This window comes from Mesocricetus auratus, unplaced genomic scaffold (genome assembly GCF_017639785.1).
Source record: "Mesocricetus auratus isolate SY011 unplaced genomic scaffold, BCM_Maur_2.0 Super-Scaffold_2245, whole genome shotgun sequence".
Taxonomy (NCBI): domain Eukaryota; kingdom Metazoa; phylum Chordata; class Mammalia; order Rodentia; family Cricetidae; genus Mesocricetus; species Mesocricetus auratus.
In genome coordinates this window covers 26503734-26521144 of record NW_024429180.1, presented here as the reverse complement: position 1 = coordinate 26521144, position 17411 = coordinate 26503734, and the positions used below count along the sequence as shown (strand labels likewise).

General features: G+C 35.5%; 1 protein-coding gene across 1 annotated transcript in view; it reads right to left on the bottom strand.

Annotated features, from left to right (window-relative positions):
- The window catches only part of Klhl1 (kelch like family member 1), a 328230-nt gene that overhangs the window by 142482 nt on the left and 168337 nt on the right, over positions 1-17411 (bottom strand). The window contains exon 5 of the mRNA XM_005083637.4: positions 12686-12898. Within this exon, the coding sequence (XP_005083694.1) occupies positions 12686-12898 (213 nt within the window). The remainder of the gene's footprint in view (positions 1-12685; positions 12899-17411) is intronic.

Below are 17411 nucleotides of genomic sequence, written 5' to 3'. Positions count from 1 at the left end.
TTAATAGTATACATATTAAAAGAGACAAAGCTCAGTACTCAGAATAAAACACAGATATTGAGAAGAATTTTAGTTAAAGTGAAAGCACTTTTTAACTTTGCTTTGGAACATGAGATCATGAAAATCATTTTACTTCCCAGAAAACTTTATGATATATGAAGTTGCTTTATCATTTACTCTACACATAGCTTATTTGTCTCCCAATGTTCGCCTACCTATTTCTATATATTGAAAATAACAAGTAGCATGAGTGCATATTAACATGTGATAAAATCTAAAGGTCAGGATTAAATTGCATCTTTTATTTTATAATGGAGTGTGGTATAAGTGACTTCACTGAAACCTGATTTTACATGCTAATTTTTATAAAGAATTTGGAGTCTCCTAAATTGTTACATCAGACTTATCTCTCTGACTCTTCAAATGATTTGGGAAAGAAAATGGTACTTATGCTGATTTAGTAATTTGGAAAGTTGCTTAATGGTTCAGAAACCCCACAACGATGACTGGATTGAGAAAAACACATTCAATATTACTTATGACTCTATTTCCAGGTCTGTATAAGTGAGTTTATTGAATTCACTGAAGGAAATGTTTTTTTTTCTTCAGGATTAGGAAGCAAAATGTGCATGCTAAATGTAGAGCTAGATTCCTATAAATAGAAGAGGACCAATATTTTGAAATAAAATATTGTAAAAAACATTTAAGATAATTTACTATAATTGAACATGTGCTGTTTATACATCTCTAATTTTAAGCATTCTACAACTTTTAATAATTAATGTGACATCTTATAACAGCAGTTATCTGTAATATCTGTGGGGTTTTTTCCATATGTCTTTCATATATAGTCACAAATGATTTTCTAAAATACCAGGAAGTGCAAGAGTTAGGATGCAAGAGTTATGGTTATGTTTATATATTTAAGTTATTTGGTGTGTGTGTGTGTGTGTGTGTGTGTGTTTGTGTGCGTGTGTGTGTGTGTGTGTGTGTGTGTGTGTGTGTGTGTTATGAGCTTCTGTGGATGTAGGGACACACATGAGCAACACTTTTATGGGGAAGCCAGAGGACTTCCTGGAATTGATTTTCTCTTTTCCCTTGATTGAGAACAGGCACGTGTATGGGTCTTCCTGTGGACTCCATAGTAGACATCCCCATGTTTCTAGCCATTCTTTTGTCTCCTTTTCTGATCTCTATAGGACTGCACATAACTATGTCTTTACATTTCAAATAGGTTTGAGGAACTAAACTCAGATCTTAAAACTTGTTAGAAAAGCATGCTATTCCACTAAACAGTCTCACTGAACCAAAATTTGCTTTCTTTTTATATGTTAAGGCATTTGGTGACTGAAGAGCTGACTCAGTAGTTAAGATCACTTATTGCTCTTCCAGAATAACCAAGTTTAATTCCACACTTCCAGGATAGGTAGCTTACTACCACTTGCAGCTCAAGCTTTTATGGATCTTTTGCTGTCTTCTGACATTTGAGACAACTCATGGACATATGGCAAATACACACACACACACATAAACATGCACACACAAATAGGTACACAATCTATGCAAATCAAAACAACTCTGAGATATCATCTCACTCCTGTCAGAATGGCTAAAATCAAAAACACCAATGACAATTTATGCTGGAGAGGATGTAGTGAAAGGGGGACACTCCTCCATTGCTGGTGGCAGTGCCAACTGGTTCAGCCACTTTTGAAATTAATATGGAGATACCTCAGAAAAATGGGAATAAACCTACCACAAGACCCAGCAACTCCATTCTTAGGCATATATCCAAAAGATGCCCATTCATACAACAAATATGTCTGTTCCACTATGTTCATAGCAGCATTATTTGTAATAGCCAGAACTAGGAAGCAACTTAGATGCCCCTCAACCGAAGAGTGGGTAGAGAAAATGTACATTTACACAATGGAGTACTATTCAGAAAAAAAAACAATGGAATCATGAGTTTCGCAGGCAAATGGATGACACTAGAAGAAACCATCCTGAGTGAGGTAACACAGTCACAAAAGGAGAAACATGGCATGTACTCTCTCATATATGGATTTTAGACATAGATCTGGGGAGTGCCAGCCTACAATCCCATGGCCAGAGAGTCTGTGAAACAGAAACTTCATTCAGTGGCTGATGGAAGAAAAGGCAGACTCCCATGGCTAAGTACTGAGCTAAACTCAAGAAAGCCAGTAACAGAGAGGGGGGACTGATAACCAAAGAGTTAAGACTGGGCTGGTTTAACCCCAGAAACAGCTTGCCTGACAAGGGTTAACTCTTGAATCCCAGGCTGTTGCCTGGGAATCCAACATGGGACTGATCAAGACCCCCTGAATGGGGGTGTTAGTGAGGAGGCCTAAGTAATCTATTGAGCCTTGGGCAGTAGATCAGTACTCATCCTGAGTATATACATGGATTTTGGACTCCCATCCAACAATGTGAGATGAGCTCTCAACCTGAACTCTTGGGGGGAGGGTCTAGGCCCTTCCCTGGATGAAATGACAGACTATGGACACCCCCATGTAGGCCCTCACCCTCCTTGGGGAAATGAGGGGATAATGGGGGAGCTGGAGGGAGGGCATGGGAGGAGGGGAGGGAAAGGGAGAGGGACCTGGAACTGACTTGTGAACCAACCATTTTTCTAATCTAAATTTAAACTTAAAAATAAAAAATATTTAATAATAAAAAAGAGAGAAAGAATTATCATCTCCAAATCTGTTTCAGATATCTCTGTGATTTTTAACTTGAAGTCATTATAAGTGATTCTGTTTCCACTCTAGGGGTGTCAACTGCAATCTGACAATAGGAAATTCTGAATTATTGACATTAATTTCAAAGTAAAAACATCAACACATCCCCAAGTATTTCAGGTTGAATTAGAAAATTGATGATTATATATAAAACACTAAATTAGCATACATTAGAAAATGGAATCACATAATTTTCCTTATTATTATATGCAATGTACTTCATTATTTCTATTAGCATATGAAGCACTAGTTTTCCTCATATTTCCATCAGCATAAGACATTTTAACTTTCCCTAATTCTTCTCCCCCACCACTGTTCTCTGAATCTCCTTTAACTCTTCATAATTATTTTCCTTTCCAAAAAAACTCAATTTCTTCTTTCGTGTCCCATGAATGATGCTTAATTCCTTTTTGATATTTTTAGTTCATAATATTAACCAAATAAAATCTTAAAATTTGACTAAGCTATACATAAATATTTTACTTTTAACTATTCCTGAAGTAACATCTTTTATTTGAGTCACCTACAATAATTTTCCATCTAGATATAATAAAATTATGCACTCCTAATTCTTTTACTAGTCAATAATGTTCTTGCTCCATGTTTATCCAGTTAATTTTATATAAATTGGAACGCTGCTGTCACTAGGTTATAAATAATAAATACAATAAGTGACTATAATGTAAGGAATATGCTGAGGAAGGATTTTCATGGGCTAAAGACCAGCCTGGGCTACATAATGTTTTCCAGGCTAAACTCTTCAAAAGCTTTCTACGTGCATAAGACAGTGAACATAGTCCATTTGACCTTTTTAGTTTTGTTGCTCTTGTTGTTGTTGTTGTTGTGTTTTTTTGCCAACAGTTGCTACTGAAAGTTCTGCCAGTAGCAGGTACTGGTCTAACCTTGAAGATTTTGTTACTTGTTTAGTTGTACTCTCTCTTCAGAACCCTGTCACCTGCTCTGTATACTCTGTGGCAAGTGTCCATATGTAGCATTAGCAGTACTGGTTTCCAGAGGTTTCAGTATGAAGTCTGTGGGTTGTGACAGGATTAACTGCCTTCTGTCCTGGTAGAGTGCTACTTCTGTGTCTTTAGAGTTAACTTTTTTTTGTTTTGTTTTCCAAACCGTCCTTATTTAAATTTGGTACAGATAATTTTTCTTTAACGGCTAACATTCCCTGCTGAAATTCAAATCTGCGTACATGCTGTGCTTGTATTTTATTTCTTACTGAATATGTAATGCTAAATCTGCCCCATGCATAGGCATTTTCTGCTCATTTATTATTGTTAATTTTGTAGGCTGCAGAAATGCTTCAGTCAGCATAGTGTCTGCAACACAATTTGAAGCCCACATATTGATATTCAACATCATGTAAAAATGAATGTTATGATCCTGCACATCCGTAATACCACAGAGGGAGAGGCACAGAAATCGGGTCCCTAAAGTTCACTTGCCAGCAAGGAGACAGTTTTAGACTTCCAAATTAATGAAGAGGCCCTGTCCCCAAAAGTAATATAGAAATCAACGGAGCTAAATGCACAAAGACAAGCTCTGTACTTCACAGATGCAGACATACACATTTACTGACAAATGCATATGTATTATATTGCACATATACACACAAATACACTCACACTTATGCACACGCAAAAAGTTGTTTTAAGAAACATTTCATCAATCCAGAATCCTAGGTGAATGGCCTAAAAAAAAAAAATGGATTTTGTTTCAGGACAAATGCTTCACCATTCCTCTTAGATTTCTAAAAGAAAATATTGTATGCTATTTAAATTTACTCATACAACGCAAAATAAATATGATTAATTATTAAATTCCCTTTAAAGTTTAATTGAGAAAAATAATTGATCTTGCTCTGTGTGGCCTCTTAGTAAGTGCTATCTATAATATTTTAATATGCACAGAAATGCTTATTATACAATTTAACTTTTTTAATGTTTTTATTTAAATTAGAAACATTCATGCTTCAAATGCCAATCCCAGTTCCCTCTCCCACCCCTCCTCTCTTGTCCCCCCACACCCTCCCTCTAACATGCCCCACCCCAGCCCAACCCCCACATATTTCCCAAGGGATGGTGAGGCCCTCTTTGGGGGGGATCTCCAGAGTTTGTCATTTCATCCAGGGCAGGACCTAGACCCTTCCCCATGTGTCCAGGCTGAGAGAGCATCCCTCTATCTGGAATGGATTCCCAAAGTTCATTTGTATGCCATGGTGAACAGTAATCTACTATCCAAGGCTCCAGAGATTTCTGAGGCCTCCTCACTAACACTACATTTATGGAGTCTGGATCAGTTCCCTGTTGGCCTCTCAGCCATCAGTCTGGGGTTCAAAAGCTCCCCCTTGTCCAGTCAGCAGTCTTTTTGGGTTTCATCAGCACGGACTTGACCCTTTGCTCATCACTCCTCCATGTCTCTCACTACCACAAGACCCAGCAATTCCACTCTTAGTCATATACCCAAAAGATGCCCATTCATACAACAAGGATGTCTGTTCCACTATATTCATAGCAGCATTATTTGTAATAGCTAGATCTTGGAAGCAAGCTAGATGTCCCACAAATGAAGAGTGGATAGAGAAAATGTGGTACATTTACACAATGGAGTACTACTCAGCAGAAAAAAAATGGAATATTAAAATTTGCAGGCAAATGGATGGCACTAGAGGAAACCATTCTGAGTGAGGTAACCCAGTCACAAAAAGAACAACATGGTATGTACCCATTCATACATGGTTTTTAGACATTGACCATGGGGTTTCAGCCTACAATCCCAGGGCCATTGAGTCTGGGATACAGGGAGGTTCCCAAGAGATATGCATGATACCTCAGAGAAGTGGAATGAGGCAAGATCTCATGAACAATTTAATTTTTAAGTTAATTTGCTTTTCCTGGATTCAGTTTTGTTTGCTGGGTTACTACATTAGAAAAATGTTTATTTTGACACAGTTTTAAAAAATTATTTCTAATGGTGTTAGAGATGAATTCTGGGTTTTATACAAAATGGGGGTTTTACACAAAATGGGGGTTTTACTGTTCTACACATTGCATTGGGTATTAGAAAAATGTTGATGAATTTGTATGCCTTGTAAGTCCCATCAAGTTAGGATCATATTATCCCATGAAATTCCTCAAAATGAGCTGTTCTACTACCTCTCCTTGCACTCTTTCCAATCCATGTTATCGTTTTCTTCATTAGTTTTATTCTATCTATCTATCTGTGTGCGTTTGTGTACATGTGTGTATGTGTACCCTTTTACATCTTGCCTTTATACAAGTGTGACTTTTGTGCTTTGTCATTTGACTATGGCTGCTGACATGAACGGAATATGAAAACAATTGTTCAGTATCCTCTACATGCTAAAAACTTTAGTGAAGCTAGGGGAAATGGAGAATTGGAGAAAAATTAAATCAAATGAGTAAACTTGGGCTAATTATATAAAACATTTTGAAAAGTTTTAAGTACTAGAGTTTATATGCGTCAGTCTTAAGGTTGAGATCAATTGATTTGCAGTGCAAACATTCTCTCAGATTCACATAGGAAAGTTGTCATAGTTTAACATGCAATAAGATACTACTTTAATATGTAAAGTCTTTGCTTTGTTCCATGGGAAAAGAGTGGTGGTTTGTCCCATAATAAGCCAGCAAAGAAAGTAAAAACAAAGAACCAATTTTAGAATACATTTTATGGTAGAGGCAGACAGACTTCTTTTTTTATTTAATTTTGTTTATATTTTACATACCAATACCAGCTCCCTTCCCTTCCCCTCCTCCTACTCCCCCAACATTCCCTCCACTCCAGCCCCCATCTACTCCTCGGAGAGGTTGAGGTCTCCCATGGTCGTCAACAAATTCTATCATGTCATGTCATATTGAGGCAGGACCAAGGGACCTCTGTCCACAATATCTAGGCTCACAATGGTATCTCACCCTAGGGAATGTGCTCAAAAAAGTCAGTTCATACACTAGAGATAAACCTGCTCCTACTGCCAGTGGCCCCATGAACTGCTCAAGTAACACAGCTGTTATCCAAATCCGGAGGGCCTAGTTCAGAAATCAGTATGGCTGTTTCTCAGAAAATTGGAATCAATCTACCTCAAAACCCAACACTACCACTCTTGGGCATACTACCAAAGGATGAGCACTCATACCACAAGGATATTTATTGCCTCAAAAATTCATAGGAGCATTACTCACAATATCCAGAACTTGGAAACAACCTAGATGTTTCTCACCTGAACAGTGGACAAAGAAAATGTGGTACATTTACACAATGGATTAGTACTTGCCAGGAAAAAAAATGACATCTTGAAATTTGCAGGAGAACAGATGGAAGTAAAAAAAATATCCCGAGTTAGGTAACCCAGACCCAGAAATACAATCACAGTATGTATTCACTCACAAATGAATAATACACATAAAGCTCAGTATAACCAGCCTAGAGTCTACCACCCCAGCCAAGTCAGTGAATAAGGAAGACCCTAAGACAGACATACGCAGATCCCCCTAAGAATAGGAAATAAACAAGACATCCTGAGTAATTTGAGAGCATGGTAGGAGAGAAAATAGGGTAGAAGCAGAGGAGAAGAAGGGAGGGGGAAGAAAACAAACATGTTTTAAGAGACTGAAGGCTCAATAACACACCAGGATAAATGGGGGATTTTTAAATTTATGCATGAGAAACTAGATGATTTGTCAGACCTTTACCAAGACTAAAAAAAAATGTCTTAGGAGACTGAAATACCCCATTGTGTGTGTGTGTGTGTGTGTGTGTGTGTGTGTGTGTGTGTGTAAAATTCCATATTGTTAATAGAGGTAAAGTGCAATGTTTACTAGTTAAATGGACATATACACCTATCTTTCAGATATCTTAGAAGCAGATATCAAAGTTCAGAACTTATGGGTAGGTTCAATACACCATTCAGAGACAGAAATAAATGCTATTCTCTATGCATGATCAGTGGGGGTCTGAGGCACTGAGACTTCAGGAAGCAGAAAGCATTAGCACTGACAACTACCAAAACCAAAATAAAAGACTGCTGAGAACCATAGAAGGATGCCAGTGAGATTGTTTTGTTTCTAATTTTGAAAATTATTTGGTTAATCTCACTTTTTAAAACATAAGTTGTAAAATATATTAGACAGTGACTGGAGATTAAGTTGTGGGCAGTTACATACTTATTTGTAAGTGCAGTGTAGAGGTAAAATTAAAGTAAACACAAAAATTACATGTGTAGAACCTACTCTGTGTGTCTTCCCTTGTAATTTATGGATTCTATATTTTTACTGAGTTGCTCTTCATCACTTTCTTGGCTCTTACTTTGGGTTTTTGCTTGATGCTATCATTTTTATAGGCAACAGAGTAATTATGTCACAGTTATCTGGTCATTTGTCACTTTTCCTTTGGAGACAAAGGGAGGAGATCGGAGATCTTGCCTTTGCTTGCTGCACTGCTATTACAATCACCAAACAGCAATAAGTACCATACTTACTTTGTTGTGATATTGAGATAGTTTCTTTCCTAACAAAAATTTGAATATCCTTGACTACTTATTGTGTTTGTTACTAGATTTTATCATATTCTTCTAAAAATAGTATTTAATTTCCCTATTGAAGATTTTCTCAACAAATATTTCCAAAGAAAGTGGGCCTGAGTGCAAAATATACAGAAACAGACCCAAGCACATGAACGCATGTCTCTCTTAAGAATCAATAACCATGGGATTGTAGGCTAGCACTCCCCAGATTTATGTCTAAAATCCATATACAAGAGAGTACATACCATGTTTGTCTTTTTGTGACTGGGTTACCTCACTCAGGATGGTTTCTTCTAGTGCCATCCATTTGACTGCAAATTTCAGGATCTCCATGGTTTTTGTCTGCTGAATAGTACTCCATATTTTCTCTATCCACTCTTCAGTTGAGGGACATCTAGGTTGCTTCCACATTCTGGCTATTAAAAATAATGCTGCTATGAACATAGAGGAACAGATGTCCTTGTCCTATGAATGTGCATCTTTTGGATATATGCCTAAGAGTGTAATTGCTGGGTTTTGTGGTAGGCTGATTCCCATTTTTCTGAGGAATCTCCATACTGATTTCCAAAGTGGCTGTATGAGTTGGCATGCCCACCAGCACTGGAGAATTGTTCCCCTTCTCCACATCCTCTCCAGCATAAACTGTCCTTGGAGTTTTTTATTTTAGCCATTCTGACAGGAGAAAGATGGTATCTCAGAGATGTTTTGATTTGCATTTCCATAATGGCTAAGGATGTTGAGCACTTTCTTAAGTGTCTCTCATCCATTTTAGACTCCTCTATTGAGAATTCTACATTTAGTTCTGTAGCCCACTTTTTAATTGGATTCTTTAGTGTTTTGGAGACTTGCTTCTTGAGTTCTTTGTAAATTTTGGAGAGCAGCCCTCTGTCAGATATGGGGTTAGTGAATATTTTTTCCCATTCTGTGGGCTGCCTTTTTGTCTTGTTGACTGTGTCATTTGCCTTACAGAAGCTTCTCAGTTTCAGGAGGTCCCATGTATTAATTGTTGAAATCACTGTCTGTGCTACTTGTGTTATGTTCTGAAAGTTCTCTCCTGTACCAGTTCGCTCAAGGGTGCCACCCACTTTCGCTTCTCAGAGGTTCAGTTTGGCTGGATTTATGTTGAGGTCTTTGATCCATTTGGACTTAAGTTTTGTGTATGGCAATAGACATGGATCTATCAGCATTTTTCTACATGCCAGCATCCTGTTGTTGAAGATGCTTTCTTTTTTCCTTTATATATTTTTAACTTCTTTGTCAAAGATCAGATGCTCATACATGTATGGGTTAATATCAGTGTGTTCAATTCGATTCCATTGGTCTACCTGTCTATTTTTGTGCCTATACCAAGTTGTTTTCAGGACTACAGCTCTATAATAGAGCTTGAAGTCATGGATGGTGATGCCTCCAGATGTTGCTGTGTTGAATAAGGTTGTTTTGGCTATCCTGGGTTTTTACTTTTCCATATAAAGTGGATTATTGGTCTTTCAAGGTCTGTGTAGAATTATGTTGGTGTTTTAGTGGAGATTTGCATTGAATCTGTCAATTGCTTTTGGCAGGATATCCATTTTTACTATGTTTATCCCATCTATCCAAGAGCATGAGAGATCTTTCCATTTTCTGATGTCTTCTTTAATTTCTTTCTTTAAAGACTCAAAGTTCAATCCCATGGCCAGAGAGTCTGGGAAACAGAACCTTCAACCAATGACTGATAGAAGCAGAGGCAGACACCCGCAGCTAAACACTTAGCTGAACTCAAGGAACCCAGTGACAGAGAGGAAGGACTGATGAGCAAAGGGGTTAAGACTGGCTGGTTTAACCCTAAGAAACAACTGACCTGAACAAGGGGTAGTTGTTGAATCCCAGACTGATGGCTGGGAATTCAGCATTGGACTGACCAAGATACCCCTGAATGTGGATGTCAGTGAGGAGGTCTAGGCAATCTATGGGGCCTTGGGTTGATCAATTTAATTGCAAACCAACCTGATTGTCATTTAATTTTAGAAAAGATATTAATACAAATATGGATCTACTCTTTGTCTCATGATCATATATTCAGCAATTTGCCTTAATTTCCTATAATCTTGTTAATATTTTAAATTTTAGTGTATTCAAGAAAATTATGAAAACAACTATATGCACCTAATAACATATTTAAAATGACAAAATTCTTTCTTGGAAGATATCTCAATTATCTGTTTATTTCACTCTGCCATTTCTTATGGTCTTTCCTATTGTGAAGTGAAGTAATTGAATTTATTTCAATATAAACTGTTGCAATCAGTATAAACTATTATGGTATTTCAATACCACATAAAGCAGATATTGTTGTTTTAGAGACCTTCTGTGTCTTTTAGGCTTCTGAAGCTTATTTTCTCTATAATTATTCTTGTTTAAAAGCCACATTGTGTCTGTGAAGTTTTCATTCTTATTATATTCTCCATGACAAATTATCATAACATACTATATAATGGCATGGGTTCATTCATAATTAATAAAGAGTATCAGAATTAATTTGCTTTTGTTCACATAAAAACTAAGTACATCCAAAACACTTAATAACATAAAAACTTGTAAGTATAAAATAAAATAAAATATCTCCTTTAGGGCAGAGTGCCTTATGAATATAGATATGGAAGAATATGGTTGATATAATTAAAGCATTTTTGTCACTAGTCTTCTATTACTATTTGATATATATGCATTATATATATGTTTTATTAGTATATACACAGGCATGTGTGTACATATGAGTGTGTGCGTGTGGGGGGAGTGTTTTACTCTAATTTGAAATAGGATCTGCTATGTAGCCCTTGTTGTTTTCAGTTTCCTTTTATATGCAGAGGACCTAGGTTAGATTCTTACAGGGTCTTTGATTGTTTCTTCAGTGTTTGTTAGCCCCTATGATTGCTGCTTAGAAGTTTGAAGGCACTTGATAAACTTAATGGCAGAAATAACCACAAGGTTATATGATTTATCTTTTACTGAAGATTACTTTCCTACATATTTATTTGTATTCATAACAAAAAACTACTTAAATATCCATTTTTTAAATTTTTACCTCAATGTTTTCCCCTATATGAAAACCTCAAACACTTTAATTTAGTCTTTCAAATGCTATTTTGCATCTTACCTATACTGTTTATTTTCATATAGCATAAACATGTCACAGTAACACCAAATTCTTCTCTTTCTTCTCTTCATGTGTCACTGGTTAATACCTCCAACCTTTCATTGGTTAATTTAAATCATTAGCTTTTATTGGTATTACTGACTATACAATCCTTGAAAATATTTAGTGTCAAAAATAAAACTGGATGAATTTGAAACTTCAGTACTAGGAATCGTAATGTATTCGTGATTTACCTACACAGGTCTCTTTTTCTTTTGAAAAGCTTTGTGTCAAATCAAGCTCTCATAGTTTATTGAGAGGAAGAATCCATAAATCAATTGACCCTGATTTTAATTCTTGATTATGCTCAAGAACTAAATAAAAACCAATTATTAGTTCCTAAAGCTGATTTCCAGTCTTGGCCTAGGAACATTTTTGTTTACCAACCTCAAAATCTAACATAAATTTCTACTTACCATTGTGAGTTCATAGTTCCTTATTTTCTATTATGTCTTAAGTAGATATCTTGCATTCTTCCTGATAAATTTTTATGATGGTGGTTTGGATATTAATCAATGTGATGAAGGAATGGTAAAGCCTTTAGTCACCTTTGGTATCACATAATGTATATATATATAATTTCACATATTTTAATGGTGTAATCCATTTTGAGTTTTTTGACAATAACAGAAATTATACATCTTGGTTAATTATGCTGTGTATAGATCAGGGTTTTAATGTTGCAAAGGTCTGTTGATGAAGACATATTTGTAATGCAGTTAGGGATTATGCTGGTTTAGTAAAGTGGTAGCTGTTGATTATCCTCTAAGATTCATAATTTCACTAGTCCTGGGTGGTTGGATTGGTTTCCAGTACCATCCATTCTTTCCCTCTTTCATGCAGATCTAAGTTTTATGGAGAGTACATACAAGTAGATGACAACAGAAAAAATGTACACTTGTTATCTAATTTATTTTACAAACCTTTTGCATATGTAGTATAATACCTTCTAATGTGCAAACTGTATAAAAATATAATTTTGTTATAATCATTAAAGCACCCATGAATCTATATGCAACAACGGTGAGATAAGATCCATGGACCTTCACATATAGTTTTATTCCCTCTTGATTAATTTGAATATCGCTCCTCATTACATTCCTAGAATGGCGTAAGATAATTTAAACTGTGTAGTAATGTTTGCATATAGGACAGGAATTTGTAGTATACTGTATATGTTGAAATCACAAGGTACAAAATTACCTGTGGTGGGAGCAGTGGTAATCTTATGAAGGCAAGCAGCATACTTAGGTCGCTGCATCTCCGCTGCATGTCATGCTTGACCCACATCATTAGTGCATGGAAGATGGTCTCTTCATCAGGCACATTTACATCATCACTGGCCAGCAGTTTATGGAGCTCTTCAGCTGGAAGGAGTAAAAACTCTTGATTTCTGATTACTTCCATTATGTTTTCCTGTGGGAAGAAGAGATCTTGGCATCAATTCTGTTTCACTCTTTTGTGGCTGGCAGAGCATCTCAGAAAAAAACGTGAAAAGCAGTCAATAACCTTTGTTCTCATTATAACATAATCCTTGAGACTCATGCTTCAGAAACAAGAAGCTTTTAGGAAAAAGCATTGTAATTGTAATTGGAGTGTAAATGAATCTGAGAGAGCAGAGATCTTGTAATAACCGGAGGATTATAATACCCAGCTTTTCGTGTGGGAAGAATGTACTCAGTGATTACATGCTCAAGTTCCAAGTGTAAGGCTATGTAAGAATTAGCAAATATGAAAAGAATAACATTCCTCACCTTCAAAGGCTAGAACACACACACACACACACAAATCAGAAGATGACAATAAAAATTACAAAGAGGAATACAAAACAAGGTAGCTTTGGTGCTTATTTGAAAGGGAAAGAAAGACAGCAGATAAACCACAAAAGTTACAAAACCACACCAGCTCTATTCACCTCATTCTCTCACAATTTCTTCCACTCATGACCATGCTATTGACTTAACTGGTTGCCACTATTTTTGTTTATGTTTTTAAGTTATTATTTATGATACAATCTGTTCTTGATTTTATACAAGTCACAAATATATTGAGGATCATAGACACACAGTAAGACTTGGCCTTGGAGTTAATATGGTAGTTTCAAAGGGCACTCCGGGTCCAATTGAACACACCTGGGAAGATGTATTAATGTAATTTCAGCATTCCACTTACATCTTATCATTCAGAAATTTATAATATGGTCTTGGAGGTTTTGTTTTAAATGGCCACTTGGTATTTATATTGAAATCTAAATTAAAGGAATGACTTGCACAGATTGAATAGGAAGTTTTATAGTTAACAGTGTGAATTATCTGTTGTTTTTTGAGAAATTGTAAATGAATATAATGTGATTTGATCAAATACACCTGTTCCTCCCCCATTTTCCATCTATTGAAGCACATGTAAACTTTCAAGATCCCTGTCATGGAAGAAAATTGACTTTCTGGGTCCCAGTAACTACCAGATTTGGCTTAAATATGATTTAATTTTAATTTCTATTTATTTTCACTTAGCTTGTATTTTCTCTCGATTATTCACCCTGTCTCTACTTGAAGATTTGAATTAAATCTCATATAATTAAGCCAAAATATCTTTAAATGTGTGTGGCATCTTCAAGATTTTTTTAAAGAACTGATTAAACTTTTAATTTCTACAGTGTGTTGCCTTCTATTATAATTAATTTCTTCCTTTCCTTGCATTGCAGTTGATAAATTACACACTCTTCCTTCTGTCATATTAGTTAACATAGCATCATTTATTCACTCTAGTATCTAAAATGACATTCATTGACTTTATTTCCCTTATTCCTGTCATGAATCAAGATTTAATTCAAGAAGCCAGTAGTTGATTTCTAGTTAGTGAAATATGGAAGTTCAAGATGTAAGTACCAACCCCAGTTACATAGCGAAAATAAAGCTTGGCTTGATTTGATGAGACCCTGTATAATGCATAAGTAAGGAAGTGAGTAAGTAATTAAATAGGTAAATAAACAAACAAATACATAAATAAATGGTAAAGTTTAATATTACTTTAGTTCAACAGGTCGACTATTCAGTCAGTTGTATGTTGTTAATACCCCACTAGAGTCTCACAGTACTTGCTACCTTCTGAGCCACCACACCAGTTGCCAGACTGCAGCCTGAACTTTGGCGTCCTTGTACAATAGAAGATGAGCACGAGGATTACAGCTTTGGGAGCAGAGTCTTAGAACATAGCCAAGTACATTTCATATATATACAGCCTGTGAAGCTATTATAAAAACACTGTATCAGTCTTCAACGTAAAAGCTCAATATTACACACAGCAAAATAACTTACAAATATCCAGGAGGGGACTTTGATCAGTATCAAAAGTGCAGTGTGACATAAAGAGATGAAGGAAACCAAAGGTGAACCTTAGCAGCTGTGACTCCTGCTGCTTAGAGTGTATGTTTTTGATCAGCTTTCCTAGAGACTACAGACAAGTTATCTCTCGACATCAAAAGAAAAGGCCACTAGGCATTTGTCCATGCATCAGAGTGAAAGAAATCTCTTCATCTCATCCCCTTGTTAAGTATTCAATATCATGGGAAGAAGTAAAATAAAAGGGAGATTTGGTTCATCATATCTATAATGTAGAAGGTGTTATTTAACAAAATAATTACATAATCTACTCCACCAATGTCAGTTAAAGCATATTTAAAATCCAAATAGTATCACTGTGCTATCCATGATCCTTTTAGAAAATCTCCAATTTTCATATTTGATTTATGTCATATCATTTTGCAAAGAGAATCCTAGATGTTGAAGTAATTATACCCTTGGAATAGAAGTGTCTCCAGGTTCAACAATAAGATTTTAGCTAATTTTTTCCAACTGCATACCACTTATTTATAGAAATTAAATAAAAATACAAATTACCAATATATTTATATATGTATAGCAGCCATCACAGAATAGCTAGTCTAGTTTTTCCCCCCTTGGAAATTGTTATAATCCTGTTTCTTCTTGAATTATATAGTATTGTAAAGATATCTGTAAGTATTTATTGAATTAATTATTTTGAACCTAATTGCTGCCAGATTTCTCTGAAGAGACCAAGGAAGAAAAATGTAAGTTTGAGGAACTAGAAAAGATATTTTATTCAATTTGCTTTCTCTTTTACTCAAACATGTATGCCATTATTAAACTATACCCAAAATGTATAGTTAAATGGTAGGTATAAATTAAAGAATACAATAAAAATCACATTGTGAAACACTTAGTGGTGTCTGTCATAAAGATTTTGTTCAAGGCATATTTCATTATATTTTATAGTGTCCTCTTTATGATGACCCTTGGGGAAATTCTTATGGGTTTTAGTAGAAGAATAATTTCACTTCTCCTGAGTAAATTGGTTTTCCGTTATCATGGATGTTGTAAATTATGAAATTGATCAGATTTCTCCTTTTATTTAGCCTCCAGGAAACTTGGAGTCAGATTGAAATCCATCTAGCAAGAAGGCTATGGCCTTTTATCGTTTGATTTCTTTTCAGACAGGTCTGGCAATAGTTTCATTTAATATCACTATAGACACTGTTTTTTTCTTTCTTTCTCTCATGGAGCTGCTCCTAATTCATCTAACTTTTTTATAATTTTGTGTCTTTGGAAATCCTACTAAGTTCTTTGCAAACTGTTGGAGCTAATGTTAAAAAATGCATTGAATTAGGTGGGCAGTATGACATACTTTTAATTATTGCAGCATGTGTGATATGCCTATATTGTAATGTTTGTTATCAAAGCACTTAAATATTGACAGGGTCTAAAATTCCCTTTTTTTCTACTCTTCTTTCTACCAAGTCTCCTCTAAATGTTGTTTTCCCTAAAATGTTCCTGTGATAATTGACATATACGTTCTGAAATGTTTTAAACAAACGCATTTGGTTAATCATGAAGTTTTATTAAGTTAAACCTGATTCTTTTTCCCTCAATATATGTTTTTATTTAAATTAGAAATGTGAATGCTTCACATGTCAATCCCAGCTCCCTCTTCCACCCCTCCTCCCTTGTTCTTCTACCAGGGAAGCCCCCAACCCCAACCCCCCCACCCAATCCCAAATTGTAAACTTTAATCAACACAGCATTACTTTTGAAATTCATGAAATATTTCTCATGTCTTTAGTCTATTTATAATTGTGGAAAACTTCATTTGAGGAGTCTTATATATGTGTCTGGGTAATTACTGTGGAAATGAAATAGTATATTTTGAACAAAACATTCATCGTTTTATATTCCAAGTTTGCCACCTGAAAGTGATCATAAGCAAATGGGTTCAGAATGTGTGGAAAGATTTTAAACAAGAACATGGTGTGTGACATACTAGCCAAGTGACAGTATGTGTTAAAGACACAATATAAGTTATATATTAATTGCTATGTCACATTGATTAACAAAGGTCTAAGATATATTGGGGAAATAACATTGAAATTGAGCATTGAATCAGGTGTTAATCCTAAAACTTTGACAATTTTCCGTGTCAAACACAAGCAAACAAGCAACACACACACGCATAGTAACACATGTTAAATAAAAACTTTTACATCAAATGTTAAGATACCACAGCCCAAGTTAGAAAAATGACGAAAATGCATCTGGGAGTATAGTTCAGTGTAGTGTTTCAGCCTAGAACCCGCAAGACCCAACCTCATTGATACATATTGATGAATAAACCTATGTCTCTAATCACCCAGAAGTTTCCAAACACTATTTTGTTTTATATTTCCTAGTTTTACTATAAAAATATTTTCAAAAGTTTGACAGCCAGTCTTTTAAATCTACTATTGCTTGCACCTTATGTTATAAGGTGCAATTTGCTATGCCACATAAAGTACTAACTGAGCATTAATGACAGCATTAAGTTGAGCTGAATGCAAGTAAATCCTGAGCTGTAGAAATGGCTAATTGGGTAAATG